At 29.8% G+C, this 26,255-nt stretch overlaps 1 protein-coding gene across 1 annotated transcript in view; it reads left to right on the top strand.

The window, feature by feature from the left end:
- The first annotated feature begins 2,024 nt into the window (after positions 1-2,024).
- Chc (clathrin heavy chain) overlaps positions 2,025-26,255 on the top strand; it is a 67,727-nt gene continuing 43,496 nt past the window's right edge. Inside the window, exons 1-11 of the mRNA XM_075362902.1 lie at positions 2,025-2,428; positions 12,125-12,362; positions 14,115-14,264; positions 15,615-15,733; positions 17,676-17,951; positions 18,769-18,942; positions 19,496-19,672; positions 20,653-20,967; positions 21,457-21,639; positions 24,432-24,569; positions 25,956-26,067. Of these exons, the coding sequence (XP_075219017.1) occupies positions 2,387-2,428; positions 12,125-12,362; positions 14,115-14,264; positions 15,615-15,733; positions 17,676-17,951; positions 18,769-18,942; positions 19,496-19,672; positions 20,653-20,967; positions 21,457-21,639; positions 24,432-24,569; positions 25,956-26,067 (1,924 nt within the window). The 5' untranslated portion in view covers positions 2,025-2,386. The remainder of the gene's footprint in view (positions 2,429-12,124; positions 12,363-14,114; positions 14,265-15,614; positions 15,734-17,675; positions 17,952-18,768; positions 18,943-19,495; positions 19,673-20,652; positions 20,968-21,456; positions 21,640-24,431; positions 24,570-25,955; positions 26,068-26,255) is intronic.

Genomic DNA, 26,255 nt, shown 5'->3' with positions numbered 1-26,255 from the left:
AGAAACGGAATCTGTCAAAGATGTTCTCAAGTCCAGAAGACCATCTATCCTGACAAAGGAAAAGTTAGATCATATTTTTGATTGCATAGCTCAAATTCCAATAAAATTTATCAGAAAATTGGCACAACAAGCAGAAATCTCAAGGACACACTTAGCTAAACATCTAAAACTACAACTCTAAAAAATTACTGCAGTGCATTAGTTACTTAATAGTGATTTTTAAATGTCTTGAATATGTAAAATTTTTTTAAGATGAAATGTGGTTTCATTTATTGAGCCATATCAATAGTGGGATGTGGTCTTTGAATAGTCTACATTTGATCTTAGAACAGCTTTTACATAACAAAAGAAAAAATTTTACTTTGGTGTGCTCTATCATATAAGCGGATAATCATTCAGTTTTTACAGAACACGGTAAACTCAGAATGTTATTGCAATGAAATCACATATCCTTTCCCTGGTTAACTAAGTAAGTAAGAAATTGTTGAACGGAACAGAACACAAAGACAGCATGGGATACATATCCCCCTATTAATTGCAGAACTTTGACAGCCTTGCTGCTGGGGGTCTTTCTTATTATTAGGCAGATGTTTGTTTATTTAATGTTGGTTATATATTAGTTTTGTTTATGGACAAAATTGTTTATTGCATTCTGATCTTTACAGATCAGTTTGAAAATTGTTACTTGGGCTCACCTTGGGAGACTAGCAATGTATTTGCATCTTTCACCAGGCATAACTCCCCTTCAGTTGTCTGTCCACTGAATGCCTGTTGGTGCTAGTGCCTTTTGGTCTTGCAGTAATGTATCTTATGGGATCCTAGTTGTTGGCGGATGCAATACACTCCCTTCGACAGAAGGAGTCACATGTCCTTAACTGTAGAACTTGCTGAAGTGTGCTTCAAATGAGATGAAGCAATAGTGCACCACCAATGTTTCACTAAATTTATTGTATGAAGTTTTCAGGGATAGACTCATTTCAAAGCATGTATTGCCACCAAGATCCACAGATCTTACATCAACAGATTTTTATTTATGAGGAATAGTGAAGGATCTGTTTACAAGAACATTCCTCATACCCTGGATGAACTGAAATATAACATAACTGAATTTGTAAATGTAATCACTCCTTTGGTCCTTCAATGTGTATCTTCAGTCATGTTGAATTGTGTTCAGGCTTGCCTGGTGGCAAATGGTGACCATATTGGGCATCTCCTATAATAAAAATTCAATATAGTAAGTATTATTCATTTTTCTATCATTGTTATTTGAATATAAAAAAAGTTTGCAAATATTGGTGCATAGCTTCATTTGGGATACCTGGTACGTTTGATCTTTGGTGTGTTTCTTCATTTAATATGTTGTTTTTATCAAATTTAGTGTTTGTAAATTTAATATTGTTCAGATATGTTCATAATTGTTACATATTTTATAAAATTTGCATGTTGCAGTTAATTACTTATGTTGGAGTTACTTTGTTCTGTGTATTTATGTTTTCCTTGTATTTAAGTATAAAGTTAAATATACATTATTTGGTCATTTATAGTATTAAGTTAAATTTGACAATAATGACGTAGCAAATCAACAGCCATAGCACATAAAATTTACTATTTGACCATATATTAAAGGGGGTCATATAAACACTTTAAAACGGGCGCTAACTACACCATCAACGGAGGTGTTCTACAAAGCAATTTCATTCATTCAAAAAATGGGGTTTTTTATTTGTATCGTTTTTCAAACCCTTATACTTTTCCATACGTTTATTATCTGAAAAATGTAAGAGATTGAATTGGTGTGTGTAACTATAAAATTTTACTAACAATTATATTACTTTAAATAAAAATATGAATATTTAATTAGAAACTTAAAAAAATTTTAAGTTATTTTATAAAATTGATTTTATTCAATTCTCTTTTGCTATATACTGTATAAATTTCATCCTCAACCGACACTGTTGAATAGGATTTTATCCTCTTTGAAAATATCAATAAAATTCTTGCGCACGCTGCTTATGTGGCAGATCCACGAATGTGAGACATTACGTCGGGTCTTCGATATAGCCTTTCTTTCTCAACGTAGGATAATGTACACCTAGTTATCTCCGAAATACTATTTTATGTTGTTGATTTTGTAAGGTAAAACAATTAAAAATTAGTAGACTGCAGACTACTTTACTGAGCGCATGAACATTTTTGTTTGTAATATGGAAATGTAAGATCTTTCATATAACATTTCTAAAACGTCGGTGTATGTGTACGTGACGTAGTTTGTCCGTTGCTCTTTGCATGGGCAGGAATGTAATAAAATAGTGTGTTGGTTATTGCTAAGTTTTTGTGTTATTAGTGAAGTACTGTTTATTTGTGTGTGACTAAAAGACATTTCAAAATGTCGACAATTCTTCCGATAAAGTTTCAGGAGCATCTATTGGTATGTCTATTTAAGAAGTATTGTAATTAGATAAGTAGACCTTTCAACGCCCCTTCGTTATTTTGTACCACTAAACAGGATGGATATAATTTATTAGTTTTGCAATAATGTTTATATAAGTACCTTTAATTAGCTGTAATACCTTATGGTTAATATTTTTTTATATCTTTTGACCTAATTTATTCAAATTTTCATAAATTAACTTGTTCGATTCGTAAATGTTTGCGAGTTGTGAACTAATTTGAAATTGTTCCAATAATGAATTATGCATTTTAGATGACGCTGTCAATCATGAATTATGCATTTTAGATGACGCTGTTAAAAAATTTTCGTGTCACTCTTAGTGGTTATGATAACGAGATGTTCGTGTGGGTGTTATATTCGGCCATTAACATTGTGAACCAATTTTCCGCTTCCTGAGTTAGTCACAGTAACCCGACCGTGGCAGGTTATATTAAATAATGAAATAGTTCCCATTTTCTTTGTTCACTTTACATTTGATTTACATAGAGTTATAATTTATTTATTGAAACATTTTCCTTATTCCTTCCCCTTATGTCAGTTTTAAGGGATTTCTTTCAGTAAACGTATTTCGCCGAAATATTTGATTTTTTTTTTTGTCGAATTGTATGACTATTTAAACTGATTAGTAGAGATGCGTGTGAGTTATCCCAATTTTTATTAAAATACATGCATTAAAATGTTTGGTTAGAGTGAACAGTAAGTTTCGTTTAGTGCAATCACTTTGTGAAGTTTTTATCATGTAATAAGAAATAGACAGTACCAATTTACTCTTTACTGAAACTGTCAAACTCCTACTGAAACAGTCTACTCTATACTGAATCTGTCTTATTATATAAGAATATTACAGAAGGATTATTATGTAAGGATAGACATTACTTATGTTGAAACAAAACTGGCTGCTAATTAGCTGTATTGTTTCATATATTTGTGTTACTGTATTTTATACATTTTAGAATTTTTAAAATTTGTATGTACATTTGTTATGACAGTTATTCATGGGAATGATGTCCAGTTACATGCTTTTAACTCCATTTTATGTATGAACTATTTGTATAATTTACTAATATTGATTCTTAAAATTCATGCAATTAGCAGTATATTGGTAGGAGGACAACTTATCAGCCCCAAGTAACAAATATTTTGTTATAAAGATAATGTGTTGTTCTACATAATAACCTACTTTATTATTTTATTTTCGTCACATTTATTATTCCAAATTAAAATATTGCCTGAAAAAAATTTGTAAAGAATCAGAAAGACATAATTTTATAAACATATTAAATAATTTTATTACAAATTTACTGAGTCAAATTATGAAGAAATTGGATTTTGTTTTACATCAAACATTTTTGCTGAAAGAATTTATCTAATAGTACGGGTCTGTGTGGTTTTTCATTTGATTAAATTTATTTTGCCTGTATCATCAAGATTCTGTTCAGTTACATGTTGAGTCTAGATTGTATTAAATATCAGAATTGATAAGTTACACACCCACTTTAGCTTTTATCTATTATTTAGATAATGAGACTACATTTATGTTATGGCATGTAAAGTTAACTATTATAGCTATACCATTTAGGATTACATTTATATATTGGTCTAAAAGAGGACTGAAGTTGTTTGTTGGTGATGGGTAATTTAGGAAATTTGAGTTAAGCTTAATGATATCCTTTTATTTTGTTACCTTGGGAATTAAAAGAAGATTGAAAATAAAGCTAACCTTTGTGTGCTATTAAGCTGTGTATTTTATTATCCTTTATGTCTTGCATGTGTGGGTGTCATCCATTATAAGGCACTTGGAAAGGGTATGTTTGTTGAAAAATTATAAAAAAAAGAGCACAAGGGTTGGGAGACATTTATTTGATAAAGACTTTAGTTTATATAAAAATTCTTGCAATTTAATTAAAGAAATTTCTGCAATTTTAGTTTTCAACTAGCAATTGCAAGTAATTCCCGTAACAAAAAAATTATCGTATATACAGTATGATAAATATTACTGACACATAATATTTTATTAATAAAGATAAACAAGATTTCCTTTTATTTTGCTGATAATAATTTATATACTTATCCCTCATCTTTTTCATTTTTTTATAACAGTGAAACATTTTTAATTTTCTCAGTAAATATTTTATATTAACACATTTACCACATCCTACATTATTTTCTGTTTCTTTACAACTTTGGCAGGTGTGCAAACCTATTAATGAATGATCAGATCTTGAATGTCACGTCAAGTGATTCTACACAGCTTTTGATTCTTTTCATCTTCTGCAGCCAAGAGAAGTCATATCTTTAGTTTTTATTTAACCTGTACTTTATTTTATCTACCTTCCTTTCTTAGGAGATCCTCTTTTATATGAAGCTAAAGGCAACCAAATTCAATGACCATATTGGATTCAGGCTGTGCAAAGATGTTATTTGATGTCCATATAGGATACCATTGCTAACTGAATGTTAACTTTTATAGTTCTTATTGAGTCTTCGCATTCCTAGTTTTTGGGCAAAAGAACAATGTAATAATTAAATTATTTTATGTTTTTCTTCTAGGTTTACTACTCTGACGTAATTTTTATTTTCTCAGCTGTACCATCTAATTTCTTGTATGCAAAATCTAAAATAACTTCTCTCTTTTTCTAATTATGTTTATATTATTCGTTATCTATTCCATTATGCATTATTAAAATGTTGCTGAAGATCTGCAAACACTATGTAGGTAGGTAGGTAGGATTCTTTCTTCAGTTTGCCTTCAAAATTTAATGAGGAGCAATCATTTTTCTTTATGTACTGGCAATTTTTCTGAAACTGAACTTAACTTTATAAGGACACCTTCCATTATGTTCTACAAATAGTGCTATTTAATAATTTGAATAAAATTGAAACATCAGACTATTATTGCTGTAGTTCTTGCATCTATTTTTTTCCTGTTCCTTTGTTGTTGGTAATAACTCCATGTTTTTTGACTTAAATGCAAATACACCTTGGGAACAGTTAGGGTCTTACTTCTTCAGACTCATAAATTGTGCGTACTAATTTGTGGAGTTATTCATTCTGTTCTGCCTAAATAATTAATAGTAATTCTGATTGTCATCCATACCTATTGATGTTATCTTGAACATCTTTTGAGTTCTAATCAAATTCGGATAGTTGTGCAGGATTAACCCATCGGGTTGGTTTAGTGGTGAATTGCGCAAATCAGCTGATTTTGAAATTTTGAGTTCTAAGGTTCAAATCTTAGTAAAGGCAGTTACTTTTATACGGATTTGAATACTAGATTGTGGATACCGGTGTTCTTTGGTGGTACAGTTTCAATTAATTACACGTATCAGGATTGGCTGACCTGAGACTGCAAGGCTGTAAAAAGTTTGTCAGAATTGGAGAGGGTCGAGTGGGGACCCATCCAAATTTAGGTCGCTAGACATGTACTGACCCTGTTGCTGGGCAGAGAAGGGAATAATTTGGCTGGACAGCTATTTTAACAGAGTGGGTATGTGACTGCTTGTGTGTATCTAGGGACTTTTTCTCCTACCTGGGAGTTGCAAATGGGTCTTCTAGTTGCAGAGTACCTATCTAGTAATACCAGGCCTTTTACTGGGTTAGACGGTGAACTACCATGATTAGAGTCAGTCCTTCTGTGAGTTGAGTCCTCCCCTTTCATCTCTTTTTTTTTTTGGATAGGTACCTATGATTATGTTAGCCATTGCTCTGGATTCATCAGTGAGGGCATGCTCTGGCACCTTCCAGTAGCTAGTGAATGAACATTTGCTTTTTTATTGGGGCTCAGTTGGTGGTGAATCTGCCTGTGTCTATCCAGAAATCTGTAGGATGTTCTTATTCAGGGATCACATGAACATCAAAATAATACCTAGTGCACCTGCACTCAGAAGAATGATAACCCAAGCCTAGAATTCAGAATTTTTTCATAACTTGAATGTAGAATCGTCCAGTGTTTAAAAATCAGTTTTAATCTAATTTAAGATACATACAACTCAGACTAATTGTCACTCAAGTAATTATAATTACCCTCGTTTTTTAAGAAATGAATTCTGTGTGAAAAATAAAATTTGAATTTCAACCCAAAACCTTGGGTTGAAAGGCAAAGATAATAAATATTGTGGAACTGAAATACTTAAAGATTTCATCATCATAATAGACACAATTAAGAATTTAATTGTTGTCAGGTATGAAACAGTTGTTTGTTTCTTGAAACTGCCTAGGCTATGTTTCATGGAAAATTTTCTTGAGCAATGATCTTGAACCGGGGTTAATTTAGTTGTGTTGAAGCTCACATTGCACTCATTACTTGGTGCAAATAACCTTTATTATATTTGCTTGGTTCTTGAAATTTTTTTCAGTGTAATGTGAATCGCCAGGATTTGTATAACCTCTCAGCCCTGAACTAGTGGCCACAGAATTTGAAAATCCTGATGGGAGAAGTACTTCGGTAGTAAGCCTTGCTCAAGTTTATTGAGTAGATGTGCAGAAAATCATAAATATTAAAAATTTTTAATTGGTTTTGTAGTGAGATGTATGTATCTAAGTTGCTGTATCGCAAAGCATTATTCCATAAGTATAAGTTGCATTTTGTACTAAATGACTGTTCTTTAGGTATCATTCAGGCCTACAAACAAGTAAACAATTGTAGGGAAGAGAAAAAACTTCTATAAAAGTCAGAATAAGAATTACTTAGAGAAAGGTTAGATTTGTTGAAACTTTATCCAGTATATATATATATTTTGATAAATCCATTTATTCTGGTTAGTCATCAGAATTAATTGGCGAAAAAATATTATTTAAAACTTTATAAAATGTTTATGATTGGAAGGCCAAAACGTTTTGTTGAAAAAGTTAAATTCTTTTAATACATAAGGTTGCTCTCAGGTTTTCTGGTAACTGTTCATAACCATTAATAGAAGTCTGTTAAGGAGAAAGAAATTTAAGTTATTCAGTTGATATCATGATGTGCAGCTAAAAGAGTAACTTTTAACTGATCTAAATCTTCAAAGAGGAATTTTATTCAAGTATCTTTGTCATTATGATGTGAATCAGATATTTTACTTACTGGTAGTGTAAATGTGAGCCAGAAGCAAACATTTACTTATGCTATTAATTTCATACAAGCATTGATTAACTTCAATATTATTTTCAAAGAGCTGAGATTTGAGAAAAGTTATTATTGAATAATTCACAATTTAATTTATTGATGTAATTATTTTTGTTATGCAATAACTGTATTATTATGTAACATATGGTTACTCATGACTTAGTAATGTAATGTAATAACATGTAATATTACTAAAATATGTTTATTCAGCCTTTTTTTTTTTTAATTGAATTTTGCTATAGGCCGTCATTTCTGTTTTTTTTTTTTTTATATTATTAATGTATTATAATAATAATAAATGAATTAAGTGTTTCTGAGATCATTAAAACCTGAAGAATTAATAAACTTTTTGGAAGTTACTGTGAGCTTGCTCAGATGCAACCTGATTTGTAAAGTAGGGATAATTTAGTTGGGACCTTTTTGAATTGGTTTAATAAGGGTTCCCATTTTTTGAAAATTTTATGGAGAGAAATGAGTGATAAAATATGTTATAGTATTCCTATATAACATATTTTGGGCATTGATTATTGCACTTGCACACCAGTTAAAGAGATAAGATTTCTTCATATGGCATTCAGTTTTACTGACCTACTATAAAGTTTTACATCTCTAATCATGTATCATTTTACAAATTTTTTGTATTGTTGGTTATTAATTATACAGCAGCGTGCAATAACCCGAAACTGGGAATTTTTGTTTATTTCTATTTTGTGCCACACTACTTGACCACACCCATTCTTTAAGTTGTCTGTGTAATGTGATGTTATTATTCATTGGTTATTTAGGAATTTTCATGTTATAAGTAGTGTTCTGTAAAAGTTTATTTCATTTTTATTACAGGATCATATTTTTGTTCTGTGTCTCTTGAATAAATGGCCATAACTCCAAAAAAGTGGTTAAAAATTGTTTCTCTTACTTAGCATACTGATATGACACAATGACAAATAGCTTCTGAATTTGGTGTTGTCCTACGGACAGTGGATGCTATTCTAAAACATTTTAAAGAAACTGATTACTTTTCACCTAAAAAAAAGGCAAATGTGGCTGTAAAAAAACTACTCCAACACAGAATCATCAATTATTAGTGAGAAAACGTAGACTTATCCAAAATTATCTGCTGTGGACTTAAATCAAGATTAAGCAGCCAGTGAAACAAACTTACGTGTGACAACTGTTAGATGTTGACTTTTTGCAGCTGGATGGAAAGCTTGTCAGCCAGCTAAAATGCAGATTTTTAACACCAGCATTGTGCAAAAAAAAGGCTCTTGTAGGCCAAAGCACATGCTAACTGGACCAAAGAAGACCGGAAAAATGTTATATTTTCTAATGAGTCAGATTTTTATGTTCAGGGACAAAGGGGTTAACCCACCAGGTTGGTCTAGTGGTGAACGTGTCTTCCCAAATCAGCTGATTTGGAAGTCAAGAGTTCCAGCAATCAAGTCCTAGTAAATTCAGTTATTTTTACACGGATTTGAATACTAGATCGTGGTTACCGGTGTTCTTTGGTGGTTGGGTTTCAATTGACCACACATTTCAGGAATGGTTGAAGTGAGACTGTACAGACACTTCATTTACATTCATACTACATATCATCCTCTGAATTATTATTTGAAAGATAATTACCAGAGGCTAAATGGGAAAAAGAAAAAAGGGACAAAGGGGTTCCATACATTTGAAATATATCAGATGAAAATACATCACCAGCAAATATTCAACGATCAGTTAAACATTTCCAGAAAAAAGTTTTGGGTTTCACATTTGAAGGCCCTTGTTCATTACTCCAGTAGATGGTATGTTTTAAAAAATGATGAATAACTCAAGATTCTGAAAGTAAAGGTTGTGACACTTCAAAATTCCCACAAGGCAACAGTTCGAACAAGATTTGATACCATGCCATACTGCCAAAGAAGTGGAAAATTTTTCGAACAACGAAACATTAAAGTTCTCCAGTGGCCAGGCAGCTCCTCAGACTTAAACCCTATTGAAGATCTGTGGGCAATAGTCAAAAATGAATTGTATCACAAAAATTTATCTTATTTAAACAAGCAGTATGAAACCATACGGATTTGATCAGTATGGTTTCATACTGATATGAAAAAAGAAACAAAAAGAAGTGAAGTGTACTTGTTTAATCAATGCCAAATCATGTACGTGAAGTTATTAGGAATAAAGGAGGTCATAATTATTACCAGTATTCACAAATTGTAATAGTATAATTTTTTTAAATAAAGTTACTTTTTATTTAATAACATATGTGTTCGGATTAATTTGCAGGCTACTGTATTTTTAATTCCTTACTTTCTTTATTTCTTCTGGAAAAATTATGTAATTAATACAATTTAATTTGCTGTAGTAAATTAATTGATGTCACTTTGGTAATACTGAGCAATTACTTGATCTCCATCAAAGTTTTTCATACCGACATGTTATATTAATGATAGAAAAAGTGAAGATCAACATAAATTAAATTTTGGAGATGCAAAATAAACCATAAACTAGCATTAATGGTTGTCAGTTGGACTGAGTCAGCCGTTGAAGATGACTGAAGGCGTTGTTTGTAAGGTGATTGCTCTTTGTACAGATTACTATTAGCGTGGAACATGTTTTGTAGTCTCTATAGTGACTATATTTCCATTTAAATATAAATTTGGACAAGTATTCTACAGGATGGTGTTTAGCATTGCCATACCTTGGTACATTATCCCTAACCTTTTCACAGAACTAATTAGCATCTGTACAGGTCGCCATAACTCACAAACGTGATTGCTAATTGACTAGAGTACCTATAATGTGCAGAGTTTAATTTTGCTTGTGTTACCCTCTGTCCAAATCTGCTTTCCCATATTTAGAGCTTGTGTTTTCCTGATCCTAAGCTTATCTATTATGATATATTAAAGTATGAAAACAAATTGAAATTGATGTCATAATTGCTGAGAATTACTGTCTTTTTGTACTCCCTCTTGCTCATTTGTTTTGATATGTGGCTGGACACACTAAGTACAGTCCTAATTTTTTGCCTTATGTGGATATCTCGCTGATTATAGAGTTTGAAATTTGGGTTGATATTCTGGATGTATTGCACACTAGTATATTTGTGGAAAGATGTAATTTTTTCATTAGAGAGATCAGTTCTTACGAATGCCCATTGATCTGAATTTTGTGAATTTTTTTTAAAACTAAATGTTATTGGAAGATTTGAGATGTAATGTAGATTTGCAGAAACAATGTTTTAATGTGTATAAATGGTTTTGAATTGTCTGTTGTTGGGACCCACAGTGTTTCTTAGTAGTTTGAATAAGCATTGCTAGATTGTGTGTAACTGCTGGTTCAGTTATGATAAAGATGTATATAATAAAAATTAAAAAAAAAAGTAAATAAAAATTGTAAAATATAGTATTAAATAATGTATTGTTCTGTTTTAATATAAAATTTTTATATTTTTGAATTGTTTCACTCTACACCTGTAAAAAATAATAAATAAGATTAATCAAAATATTTTTGTTCGACAGAAACAACTTATCAATTGATTTCTGTGTTTAATATATATATATATATATATATATATTATACAACACACAGATTACACTGATGGGCATTTTGGTGTAAAAAAGAAAGAAAAGTAATAAGTAGACAGAAAAATTTAATGACATGACAACTGAGTGAGTCCATTCAAAACCTGGATTTTGCTAGTTCATTCATCCTGTGAAACATTTGAACATACTATGTTTTATGTAAATATAAATGTAATTAACATGTTAAGAACCAGTGTTTTGCATAATTTTTTATTCTGCTTATCTTGTTTAAATCAGGATAAAATAATGTTTCTTTACAAATTTCTTTACTCATATTAGTATAAAAAAAAATTTCTTTGTCCGATTGCAAATAAATACACAAGTTTCTTGTATTGCTCAGTTGTTTACTTGATTTTTATATCTAAAAAATGCTTAAGATTCGTGTTTAATTTGTCTTGTAATTATGAAAAAAATGTTAAAGTTCCTTAAAATCACAAAACTAATATTTGAAGTTTATGTAGCCATCCATTAAACATTTTGTTATTCAACCCTTTATTAGATGTTATCTAATAAAGTTTATTATGAATAATACATTTATATAGTTTTAAGTGAAAGGGTCTGTAAGATGCATTCCAGAAGCATTAATATATTTTCTTTTTTATTTGATAAATCTGTAACAACATGTTAAGGTCAATATCTATTAATTACGCCACCTTATGTTTTCTTGTATGTATAGTGCTAGTACTATTTATATATTTCATATATCTAATGTAATTTTTCTTTTGAATGTCATAAGTCTCCGTGTATCACTTGAGCTTGTTTTACCATGTATCATTTTATCAGTTTTGTTTTTCTCCCTTCTTAAACAAGGCTGTATTCTATTTAGACTAGTATGATCATTGTTTATTTTTAAGTACATATTTTGTGTCCTGACTTGTAATCACAACATAAATATAGAAGAAACTTGTAAGTTGAATGAAACAGTGGTATTATTATATTGTGTTAAGTCACTTCCTCAAAATCTATCAGTGTTGTAATGCCTTTCTTATTTTTCAGCTTACCAGTGTTGGCATCAACCAGGCAAGTGTCAGTTTCAATTCTCTTACAATGGAATCTGACAAGTTCATCTGTGTTCGAGAGAAAGTAGGTGATTCTTCTCAAGTAGTTATTATCGACCTAAATGATGCATCAAATCCAATCCGTCGTCCTATTTCTGCTGATTCTGCAATTATGAATCCAGCTAGTAAAGTAATTGCTTTGAAGGGAAAAGCTGGGCCAGAAGGATCAGCTGCTGGTATGTCTCCTTTGAATGAATGTGTTTAAATAATTACAGTGATTTATTTGAATTTTAAAATTCTTACAGAAATTCAAAGGAAAATAATTCCTTACAGAACCTTCGATGACTGTTATTATCTGTATGATTAGCTATCTTTGTAGGAATCATGAGACTGTTGTTTATTGAACAAGTTGCCTGCCTCTTGAGAATTGTACAGCTGTTTTGTTGGTAAGTACACATATGCTGAGGCTAAGCAGAGAAATGATTCTTAAAAAAGGACAACTCTTCAGTTATCTCAGAGTGCTAATTGATTAATGCTTAAAACCTGAACAACAGAAACTTACTTTATGATAGGACTTTCAGTATCATATAACTGAAAGCATTGGTAACATATAGCTGTAAGTTATTTAGAGTAATAGTAATTAATTTATTACAGTAGTGTTTCTTCATTTCTCTTTTCTAATAAAATATGATTGCATTGTAAAACATTCACTAGTAAAATAATTAATACCTTTCTTAGGTCAGTGACTGGAAATTACAAAATACAATTCATCAGAAATTACAAGGACTATTATCAAGTATCAAAACAACAAGAATGATCAAGTTAGATCAAATCAATAAACAAAGATCAAATCTGAGTATTAAATATTTCAAGTTTTGTTAGATATGGTTATTATGCATATCCATATGTGACAATGTGTAATAATGTGTAGACTAAGATGGAAAAACTGGATTTGGTTTTTGTTAAGAAATAGCCTAATATAACATCAGGAGTAATATTAAAAACTATTTGAAATTATTTTATTAAAATCTAGTTGAAATCTGCTTCTAGTGTCTGTTTTGAATCTTCCTGACATGAACATTTACATACATTTGATTGATGTTTCAGTTGTGTAGTTGATATCCAAGGCTAGGTTTATTTGATATTTTCTGATCTATCATCATTTGGAGTTATATTTTGTTTATGATCAATTTTCTATTTTCAGTTGGAATGATATAATGTTGTCAATTTAAACATTAAAATAGTTTTTATACCTATTCTAACACCTGCCCCACTTTGCTGTTTGTCTGTTGTATTTTGTGCCGAGACAAAGTAACAATTTTAGACAATTTTCTTAGTACTGTATCTGTTTTCAGTACAATAAAAAATTAACACATATGTTAAATAGGTAAAAATTTTAAACATTTCCACTAATCAAATAGGATAAGGAATACACTGTTTCCAATTACAGAAGATCAAAAATACAAGTTGATAAATAACTTCAGATGATCTGTAATAATAATAATAATAATAATAATATCAAACTTCATAATATAATTTTATGTATGTGAAATATTCATGAAAATATATATTTTTTTATTGTGTAAAGTTATAAAAAGAAAGATTTAGGTACATTTTCAATTCAATAAAAGAAGTATGGATTTTGGCATTATATCACTGAAAAGAGCTGAATTATTGAGAAGGAAATTACAAATTTTTTTTTTTAAATTACATGTTATAGAAGTTAATATTTCATTTAAGTAATTTTTGTTAACAATGGCAGCAATTTGCTATTTATGAATTTTTAAAAATAACCACTTTCTAGGAATTTGTTACTTTTAATATTAGTTTATTGTGATGTGACTCTTTTTCGTGGAACAGAAATATGTATGTCAGTAAAGTTCTTAATTCTTTTTAAAATTTATTTTTTGGGTTAATTCAATCTTAATTATTCTGGAGTGCTTTGTACCCGTATGATTCCAGCATAACTATTTGCCTTGTTTTTACAGCCCAGAAGACGCTACAGATATTCAATATAGAAATGAAAAGCAAAATGAAGGCACATACAATGACAGATGATGTTATATTTTGGAAATGGATTTCGCTTAATACTTTAGCTCTAGTGACTGAAACTTCAGTTTTCCATTGGAGTATGGAAGGTAAGTTTCGAAGAAGTTAATTTGATTACTTGTAATTTTAATTACTTTATTTATACGTTAATTTACTTATATATGAGGGGGAGAGAGAGAGAGTGTGTTTGTGTATGTACATGTACATGGCACGAAAATAGGTATCATTTTATGTTACATTCTTATTTGTTGATTAATCATCTTCTAATTTTAGATTGAAAGCACAGAGTTCTTCCTGATTGTAATTTTTCTTATTTATTTTGATTTTTTTTTTTCATATTATTCTTGTTTAATTCTTCTATTCTTGGATGTAGCCTACATCCAAGAGTAGAAGAACCTTTTTATTAACTTTTTGATGAAAGTCAATTATGATATTAACTGGTGTTTTATTGGTTCAATAGAATGTTCCAGTAAAATTTACTGTGATTCATTATTTTATTACTCTGTCTTCCAAAAGTGAGAAGCAGTTTTGATAAGGATAATTTCTCTCCACAAGAGCTCCTTAATCTCTATTTAAACATGTTAATTATTTGTGTTAAATTGCATAACTTATAATGTGATAAGTCTTAAAATCGTAGTAATTTCAAAAGGCTTGGAGTTTGTTTAATCCTTGGTTATAAAAGTTTTTAATAATATTGGGTCTGTTTGTGAACGTCTAGACTGCAGGTAAAGATTAAACTGCGCTATTTTTTTAAATAAGTTTAAAAAATAGTCGTATTAAAAATAATTTTAATCAGATAAGTTAGTATACATTCATCTAACTTTTTAGAGACAAGTTTTAGATTAATTAAAAAATAGATTAAGTTAAGTGGTTAATTTATTATTTCTTTTTCTTTTTTATTGTGTGCACCTGCACCTTAGTGGAAAAAGAAGTCAAGTATCTGGTGGCATTAGCTTGTTAACTTCCCTGCCTCATTTTTTTTACCCCTAAAAAATTTTGAAAAGTTAGTCATTAAATTTGTTTTCATAAAAAAATTGTTATATACACCATTATTGTTTTATTAATGTTTTTTTTTTTTTTGGTATTCCCTTGCCATTTTATAATTGTTAATTGGACAAATATAATTTTACTGGACTTGATTATTATAAAATTCTAATTATATAAAATTGTTTTTAAAAGAAATTAATTTCTAATATGCTTGTGTGTACTGTTTCTGCTTTTATATACAAAAGAAAATAGTAATTTCTTGTTAAGAATGGTTGCACATAACAATATATATATTTTGTATGTGTTATAAATAATTATGCTTGAACATATTTAATAACTTTGTTGATATATTCTTAAAACGTTTTATCATTATTATCATTTTTTTTTATGTGAGCATGAATTGTGATTTTTTGGTTACTTGTTTTGTTAACATTTCCTTTTCTTGATTTTAGGTGATTCTGTACCTCAGAAAATGTTTGATAGGCATTCTAGCCTGAATGGTTGCCAGATAATTAACTACAGAACCGATCCGAAACAAGCGTGGTTATTGCTAATCGGAATATCTGCACAGGTATTTTAGAAAAAAAGTACTTTTAATCTGTAATATAAAATTATTTAAGGCTGATTATGTTCTTGGTATAGTTTTTTCTTTTGAAGTATTTTTATTTTAACACATTTGTAACATTCAAACAAGTACAATTGCTGCCAAGTAACGGCGAGCTTGGGGTGGCGATGATTACTGCCCGACATAAAAACACTTTATAGACATGGAAAAGTAAAAGAGAAAAAAATATAATAAAAATAATTGTTTTGTATTTGCAGCATTGTTGCTTTCTTAATAGTATAAACACACAAAAATACATTGCTTCATAAACAACAATTGCATCATGTTTATGCTAGTAAGAGATGACTATGCCAATGTTTCAGAGAATACTAGTACAGCAGTGACAAGCAGGCTGGTCATCCATCCAAGCTTGCCATTACATGGCAGCTACTGTACTTGCCTTACTCAAAATTATTTTTTTATATCATCTAGATTACAGTTAACAAATGGCAGTACTAACTGATTTTTATGAATGTCAGTGCTTTATACACTTCTGTTTTCAATATAATTATAAATAGTTTGCCCTTATAAACTTTTATGGTATTGTAAGTTTTTTTTTTTTTACATTGATTTAGTTACTACTTGATTTGTTAAATTGTACTTAACAAATTTTTGTTGCTGCTGTTTGTCCTTATGCATAATTTCTTGTGTGTGTAATGTTATGTTATCACTTATCTTCAAGATTACAAAACTACCTTTTAATTTTACTATCCAGAACATATTTATTTTCTGGCTATAACTAAGTTTTCTGACATTAAAACATTCTCTCTGTTAAAGTTATCCTCCAGCATTTCACCAGTAAAATCTACTGTAAAATACTACTAACTGTTTAGTAACCCATTGTCACACCCCTCAGTATGTGACAGTGAAGGTGAATGTGTGTGTGGCCTCTCACTTAACAAAGGAAATTTTCCCAGGCATGGGTTCATGAAATTCTTTATGAGTGTGTTCATAAAAGAAGTCATGTTAAATATTTTCTATTTTTATCACACTATGAAACCAGTATTAACAGAATATTTTAGGTAATTCCTGTGACACAGCACTTGTAGAAACAAATTAAAGTATCATTCACTGTATTAATACATGTATTCTAAAATTTATTTTTTGATTTATTCCTCTAATGGTTGACATTTTTGATGAAACTTTTCCAACCAGTTTGTTAAAAAAACAGTAGAAAATGCTTTAAAAAATGTGAATATTTTAAGCTCGCATCACATTATTTGTAAGAGAATATGTTATGTAAGAGTGGGTAGCTGATTGGATTCAATTAAATAAAAACTTGTTGCTGTAATTCTTTGATCTCTGTTGATGGAACTTTGTAATTAAAATGATCAGAAGATTTGTGTTAGAAAAAAGATTTAAATTTTGATATAAAGGAAAATTAATTTCGCCTAATGTAATATCATTATAGCCAAAGACATCAATAGTTTCTGCATGGTATGATGTAGTGACCTCATCACTGTTTGTACATCTTTGCAGAAGAAAAAAATTTATGAATTGCAAGTCAACAAGGCACGTAATTTTGTTGTTAATTCTGCAGTAAGGAAATTTGTTCAATAGGAGATTCGATGCAAGCTTTGAATATACGTGTGCAATAGGGTGTATTGAATGGAAACAGTTTATTATCTGTAGGTTTGTATTTTGGCTTTACTAATAATTATACAAGTAGCAGTAAATAGTAATGATACCTGAAACACTAATTGTGTTAAAAGCTTTATGTAATAATGTACTAGTTGCTCACAGTTAATCTAACTGTACTAGGTTTTAATGTGTACCTTTTAAGATAATTTAAATTTCTTTGCTGTGAGGATATTACTCAGATTCCTCTTATTGATGTTGAAATAAGATTTTTTTTTACTATGTAAATATTTGTGTATATGTATTGATATAAGTTTATTTTTTTTTTAAGCAAAATAGAGTAGTCGGTGCAATGCAGCTGTACTCAGTTGAAAGGAAGTGTTCACAACCAATTGAAGGACATGCTGCATCTTTTGCTCAGTTTAAAATGGAAGGAAACCCTGAACCATCTACATTATTCTGTTTTGCTGTCCGAAGTGCCCAGGGTGGTAAATTACACATCATTGAAGTTGGACAACCACCAGCTGGAAATCAGCAGTTTTCTAAAAAAGCTGTTGATGTTTTCTTCCCAGCCGAAGCTCATAATGATTTTCCTGTGGCTATGCAAGTAAGTATTCAGTTTTTATGACTAAAATAATTTTTCTATTCCATCTTAATCGTTTTTTAATTTATGTTTTTATCAAGTTTATTAACAAAAACTGAAGTATTTTGTTAATATTTCTAGAAATTTATTTTAATGCCAACTGCTTGTTCAGTCATTTCTGTATTTTGAGCAATAAAGTTTATTATATTGTTAACCTGCTGCTATTGCATAGATAAGAAGGGGTTTAGTTCTTCCACCACATAGTGAAAAAATAATAAATATGTATGAAGTGCATATGATGATAAAAATAGGTTGATGGTGGTGGTAGTAAGGTCTGATGTTGGTGGTAGTAAGTTGGCTAGTATCATCACTAAAATCAGTGTTCGTTGCAATTTCCATCTTGGTGGTAAATTGTGCGCTGTAATGTTTTTATACCAGTGACTAAGCAGCTCATAGCTTAATAAACTTAAACAAAAGTTTATGTTGTTGGAATTTTTCTTGTTTTCATCATGTATGTGCATTAGTACACATTCTTCTATTAAGCTATTAGTTTGCTAATTTTTAATACTACTTATACCACCTGTTAAGTTATTAACTAACTAGTTTTATACTCATGTGAGCATTCTTAAGTGTGAGAGGTTTTAGATATTACTAACTGGCTTTTGCCACATTTTTCTTTTACTTCACTTTCTCATTTGCTGAAAATTCATCAGGATTTCTTTTACTCACTTTATTGGCTGTAAAACCTAGATTTGTAATTGAAATTGATGAAGATGAAGGTATTCATTATATTTATACTTTTATGAATTGTTCAGGTTTGATTCCATTGTTTTTGTTTCAGGTCAGTGCAAAATATGATGTAATTTATTTAATTACAAAATATGGTTATATACATCTTTATGATATTGAAACAGCCACATGCATTTATATGAATCGTATTAGTGGAGATACTATATTTGTCACTGCACCCCATGAAGCATCTGGTGGAATAATAGGTGTCAATCGCAAAGGACAGGTAATTAAATATTTATGGTCTGATATGTTTTTATTTGATATACTTTGATAAATAGTTTTTCAGGCTTCTTTCACATCAGTTATTTGAAGTATTTGTTTATTATTTAATTTCTATATTTTCTTTCTTTTTTTAGTTTGTTATATTGTTTTTGTTTTTTTTATCAGTCATTACAATAAGATGACAGTGATAGTAATATTGATATAAATCTTTACTTGTTAGTAAGTAATAAAATGTATAATTTTGCTATAGTTGAATTCATAAAAAAATTGAATTAAGAAACAGCTGCTGGGTGTTATAAAAAACAGCATTATATTTATTCTTCCACTTATTTTTTTATTAGTGATTTTAAATCCTTTGTGATGCATTGGGTCAGTACTACGAAATGTATGTTGATATTTCACTAACAAGTTTTTTTTTTCTTGGTAGAATATAGTAAGTATTAAGAATAAAGGAGTATTTTAAAGTGGTTCTGTTAGAGGAACAGATTTAATATTAAGTTCACTTGGTTATAGTGTTTGTAAATTTCACATTTCTTTTTTTTTTTTAATTTCAGGTTTTATCTGTTAGTGTTGAAGAAGATAATATAATTCCTTACATAACCACTGTTCTACAAAATCCTGACTTAGCTTTGAGAATAGCTGTCAGAAACAATTTAGCTGGTGCTGAAGATTTATTTGTTCGCAAATTTAATGCTCTATTTCAGAGTGGACAGTATACTGAAGCAGCGAAGGTAAATGCATTTTTGTTACTCATTTTGTAATTTTTGGTTATTCAAGGTGTTAACTAAGAAGTTCTGAGAATTTTCTTATGAAAAATTAAATACTTATTTTTTTTACCCAGAATTTGTTTCCGAGTAGAGTAGAAATTGGATGAGGGGGACAGGTTCAACGAATAGGAGTTGAGATGTTTGCTAGGAACTGCTTTTCAGTGAGCAACTTTTGTGATGGCTTTATTAATACGATGCATCACCATTCTTTAATATACCTGGCTTTTTGTGTCATGTTATTCCTTGTTTTTGTTGTAACCTCATGCTAAATTTCTTGATACATCTGACCTTATTGCTTGAAACAAACTCCATATGCACAATTCCTTTCAGGGATATTTTTCTTTCATGTAGCTCTATTTCTGACACTGTCTTCTAGTTTTTCTTAACATGCCTAACAATTTCTTATATTTACTGTCTATTTATTCTCCTTAAGTTGAGTTATCATACGTGTGTATTGTAGTTTGCATAAAACTTTGAAAAAACTTTTACTACTTTTGATAGGGACCTGCTTATTTCATTTGATTCCTCTTGTACTGTTAAAAACTGTTTAATACTAAAGTATAAAGGAAAAACAATAATCAGCTTTTAACTATAATACACATACAAATAAATTATTTTAGAATATTGGATGGCAGTGTATCAAATTTGCCAGATTAAATGTAATTTAGCAATGATTGATTATAATTCTTATAAATGTTCATAGTATAATAAACAGTAAAATACTAACTTGTAACCAAGTCTGCTTTTTTACTATTAGTGACTATTCTTGAGAGTGAGTTGAGATATAATTCATGTGTTAGATATAGGTAATTGATGTAATTATAATTGATAATTGTGTAGTTCTTCTCTTAGATAATAGCAATATAAGGTTGGAATAAACAGGTTAATACCATTAGATAGGCGCATCATTTTATTAATATAGATATTTGTTTTTGTTGTTCTAGGTGGCTGCAAATGCACCAAAGGGAATTCTGCGAACACCACAGACCATGCAACAGTTCCAGAAAGTTCCAACACCACCCAGTCAGACTTCACCATTATTACAGTATTTTGGCATTCTTCTGGATCAGGGTCAGTTGAATAAGTATGAATCTCTTGAACTTTGTCGGCCAGTTTTACAACAGGGGCGTAAGCAGTTATTGGAGAAGTGGCTGAAGGAAGACAAGCTGGAATGCTCTGAAGAATTAGGAGATCTAGTCAAGCAAGCTGATCCTACGCTTGCGTTATCTGTATATCTTCGAGCAAATGTCCCAAATAAGGTAAGGTTTAACTCTGTAAATATGGTATTTTACATATATGTATGGTCCAAACATCAAAGTTGATTTAATGTAGATGTAGTATTTGTAGAAGACTTAAGTTTTGGAAGTTGTTAATATGGTAAGTCCATTTATCATATATGGTGGCAAAGGGTTTATAGTGTTACCCAAGGTTAAACAATTTTGCATTCTTTGCTACAAGAGGGAAAGATTTTCATAAACATTAATTTTATGAATGTATATTTATGTTGCATATTAATGAAATTAAAACCTGTTTCAATTTTAACACAAAACATACTGCACAGTTATAGATAACAGTTTAATTTAGTTTTTCAGTTTGTATAATTAATTTACTATCATACAAATTACAACTGTGTGTGTGTGTTTATGCATTTGTTTGTTCTATTATATATTAATTTCTTTAAAATTTTTTTTGTGCTTTTATTCTGTGCTTTATTTCAGTTTCTTTTATTAGATGATTTCTGATTTCAGGTTATCCAGTGTTTTGCTGAAACTGGTCAATTCCAAAAGATAGTTTTGTATGCAAAGAAGGTTGGCTACACACCTGATTACATATTCTTGCTGAGAAATGTAATGAGAATTAATGCCGATCAGGGAGTTGCTTTTGCTCAAATGCTTGTTCAAGATGATGAACCTTTAGCTGATATTAATCAGGTAATCGTACATTTAAATATGCATCTGTAGGTATTATGAGATGTGAACCAAAAAGTATCTGAATTTGTGGTTTAAGTCTAAATCGAATGATAACGATTAGAAACAGCCTTGACAAAGATTGATGTTGTACACTTACTTCTGTATATATGGTGTGATTTGTTCCCACTAGAAAAATTTCAGCAACAAATTTGCATCATATGTGTGTAGATCATATAAAGACACTATAGTATATAAAATAAATCTTTTAAGGGAGCTTTTTTTTAAAAAGGTTGTGAAATTGTGAATAGTCTGGATGGCTTACAATCAGCGGAAGTAGAAAAAAAGTTAAACTTTGACATGCAGCTGTGCTAGAAAAATCTCAAATTACAATTTGCTGGTTTTCTAAAAACTTAAATACAAATTTCTGTTCACTTTATCATATTCTTGCGTACAGGTTGACTATGAGAAACATGTTCTTACCAAATCCTCATAAGACCATAATTATACACAAGTTTCAGTTTGTTTTTTGTAATAAATAAATAAAAAATAATCATTTAAAAACTTATCATAGCTGATTATGAATGTTGAATTTATGAGTATGAACTCAAGGTTTGGTCTTTAGTATAAAAAACCTCAAATCCTTCTAGACTTAAAAGGTTCTGTAAAATAAAAATGATAATGACTTATTCTTCAACCTAGATGGATTATGCATCATGAATACGGTCCAAAGGGCAGTTGAATTGACAATAGTATTTGTCACGTTCTGTGCCATTCATGAGACTAGGTTTGTTGGAAAAGACCATGTTGCATTGAAAATGATGACTGATGATTTCATTATGACAGTACCCAATCCATTTATTGCAAATTGTGTCGCAGTTTCTTATTATTAAGATTGATACAAGTCCAACAATTACTTGTCTGATTTCATTTCCTATATCTTTTAACCAAATATATGATATTTAAAAGAAAAAAAGAGTTCAGTAGGTTAACATAAAATTAAATATGGTGTGGGAATTTGCTGTTTCTAATGATTTTTAAAAGTGCTTTCATAGCTGAAAACAGTCTTGGTAGGCGATTAAGTGATAATATTTTTAAAATTAATTTATAATTGTTTAAAAAATAAATATAATTCAGGTTTTTTTTTTACTTAACCTCATAAATATAAGTTAGGATTTATTGTATTATTATTTTATTTAATTTGGTACTGTTAGCGTTAGTGCATATTCCCTTACATTTATTGATAATGTGTCGCTGTTTTCCAACAGTAGAGCTGTGAACAGCCCAAGTTCAAATATATTTATTAAGATTATTTTGCATTCATAGTTTAGTTTAAATGACTGCTGCTATGTATAGTATTTACTCTTATGTAATGCCAAAGATTTTTTTTTCTTCTGGTAATTGCCGATGTGTAAGTGAATCTTATTAGACATTACCAAATTCAAAATATTAACTCTATTTTTTTTTAATTGCCATCGTTAAACTAGAGACTTTTGAAATATGTAATTCATAAATATTTTATTTTTGTAATGTTGATTATTGGATATTAAACTTAATTGATGATTGATTAAAGGATTCTTTTTTTTTGTGAGAAAGAACATTTATTTTGAAACTGAGACAAGTATATGTTATTGAAGTATTGTCCATAGTTAGCTACAACATTTTTCCATCTTTCTGGTAAAAGACATTCATTGTTGGCAGAATGACTTATCTTTAAGGTTGTCCATGAATCGAACCATTTCTCGATATCTTAAAAAAAACTGAAGTGCTGGTCAGGCAGGTGGTTCTACATGGATTGAAATAAGTGGAAATCAGAAGGAACAATGTCTAGTGAATATGGCAAAGGGGGTAAAACATCCCTTCTGAGCAGCTGTAGCATTTCCTTAACCAGTTTAGCAACATGTGGCTGAGCATTGTCATGTTGTAAAATCACTTGTCATGTCTTTTGGCATACTCTGATCATTTCTCTTTTAATTCTTGGTTTAACTGCACTAATTGTTAGTAATGGTTTCACCAGATTTTAGCAGCTCATAATAGACTGCACCCTTGTGATCCCACCAAATACAGAGAGAAATACCTTTGAATGATAGATATTCGGCTTTGCTGTCGATGTTGATGGTAGGCCAGGCTTGTACCATGATTTTTGTGTTTGGGATTATTGTAATTATCCATTTTTCATCACCAGTGACAATGTGATGCAAAAAAACACTTCCTTCTTTGCCATTGAAACAGCAATTCACATTTGAGAAAACCCCTTTCGGTGTCCTTTGGCTTCAGTTCATATGGCACTCAATTTCCTTACTTTTGAACCATTCCCATTGACTTCTAATGTTTAGAGACAAACATTTTGGTTACATATAATGCTTCTGTCAATTTTTGTCTTTAAACATTTTTGGTTGTCAAGGGCTCTCCTTATCTTCCAAATCAAAATCTCCACTTTTAAATCGTCTAAACCAGTACTTACCAGTTGAAATCAGTGGAGCATTATAGCAGTAACCTTCACACAGCAAACAAAGACTTTCAGCTGCCGATTTCTTCAAATAGAAACAAAAAAGTCATGTTTCCTGCAAATTACATTTTGTTGGCACAAAACTCGACATATACAGCACACTAAAAAAAATATGTTGTTTACACTTTGACCAAATGACATACCAATTCTTGAAACCTAAAATAGCTTTTATATGCAGTTGCATTTAGTATAAACAGAAACCAACAGGTGCTAATTATGCAGTCTCTGGTAAATCCTTCAAATTAAGTTTAATACTAAATATTAATAGAAAAATTCTAGTTATTAATAAATTAAACATTTTTTTTAGATTGTTGACATTCTTATGGAACAGAACATGGTTCAACCCTGTACTGCTTTTCTTCTTGATGCTCTGAAAAATAACCGTCCATCTGAGGGTCCATTACAAACACGTTTGCTGGAAATGAATCTTATATCAGCACCACAGGTTAGTTATAAAGTTTTTTAAATGTTGGATTTAATCATTCTTGTGATGAATTGATGCTATTGGCCACCAGTTATCAAATAAGTATGGTTTTCTGTGGTACATTACATATACCACAATGAATAAAAGCAATAATGATAAACAAGCAATATCAAATTCCATCACAATGTGCAAATTATAGATAATAATTTAAAAAAATTATGTGCAAGTGTCAGTATTTATACCAGTGGATCCAAGTTTGGATACATATAAATGCAAATGGCATGTTATTAAAATTCTGCTCCAAAGTAATGGTTTGTAGTTTTGTTGTATGTTGTGTCTGATGTAAAGATATCAGGTGATCTTAATGAGTAGTGATACATATGTAGTTATTTAGATTATGTGATTTATAATAATAAATGAAATATTACACTGTGTGCGTGCATGCATGTTTTTTTTTTTAAATGGCTTCCATCACTACTGGAATGTTCACTTTTTGTTTATGTAAACTTATTAAAATTTGAATTAATTCGTGATGCATATTTTATCATCATGGAGGATGGTCGTAAAAATAAATTATTAACCTCACTGAATGTCTTTGTTGGGATTTATAGTGATGATTTAAGTTGTAAGCAGTATTAAAAATAGATAAAATGACGAGAATGTTTTCACATAATATAGGGTTATTATTTCTAAATTGTTAAATGTTATTTTTTGTTTTATTTTAAATACATACATGATTGATGATCTGACTAGTAGTTCTTCATAAATAGATAACACTTAGTTCACACTGTACACCTAATTGCTCTTCTAGATAACCTGCTTTAAATTTTTTTCAGCTTTCTTTTAATGGTCCAATGTGATTGCAAACTAAAATAGTTCCTTGACACCTGCTTTGCCTTCCTTCTTTCCAGTTTCTTGATAATTGTTGGTTTGGTTTTTATTTGCTTGAAGATCTTATTTTAATCTTTACTGTCCTCTTTCTTTCTGGTAGTATATCATCATTAGCTATTTATTGTAATTTTTTTCTCACATTTGATTGGATCGGTTATTCTTTCTGTTGAACTATCAGGTAGCCTTCATTTTCATTTCTTTTATATAATGTGTTAATGTATTAGATTTTGCTTTATCTATCCACTTAATTATTTTCATTAGTCTCCATATCAACATTTCTAATGTTTCTGATTTGTTTTTACCTTTTATTTTAATAACCCTTACTTAACTCCTTAAGACACTGCATTATAAGCATAGTATTTAATATGAAATTTCTTTAGGTTTAATGTGTTTCCTGCCTTGTTTGTAGAAATTATTTGTTTAATTTTACTCTGCTTAATGTAATATGTCAGTCACTCATAAATAATTTATATTTAGACACCGATGTATTTACATTTGTTCATTATTGGGTTGCAGGTAGCAGATGCCATTCTTGGTAACCAAATGTTCACACATTATGATAGAGCGCACATTGCACAACTATGTGAGAAGGCTGGCTTGCTTCAGCGGGCACTTGAACATTATACTGGTTAGTTGACTTAGATTCTGTGTAAAACAAAATATCTTTATATATGTCCTGTTATAGATAACAAATTAATTATTTTTTAAAATGTTTATGTTTGGTTGTCAGTTAATCTGATTGTTTTTTATTTAATACATTATCATCTAAATTTTTTGTTTTATTCCTAGAAATATAAAGTTATTTATTTTTATTCA

This window comes from Lycorma delicatula, chromosome 4, assembly GCF_047948215.1.
Source record: "Lycorma delicatula isolate Av1 chromosome 4, ASM4794821v1, whole genome shotgun sequence".
NCBI lineage: Eukaryota > Metazoa > Arthropoda > Insecta > Hemiptera > Fulgoridae > Lycorma > Lycorma delicatula.
The sequence above is the reverse complement of the archived record's forward strand: the minus strand, read 5'-3'. Positions and strand labels throughout refer to the sequence as shown.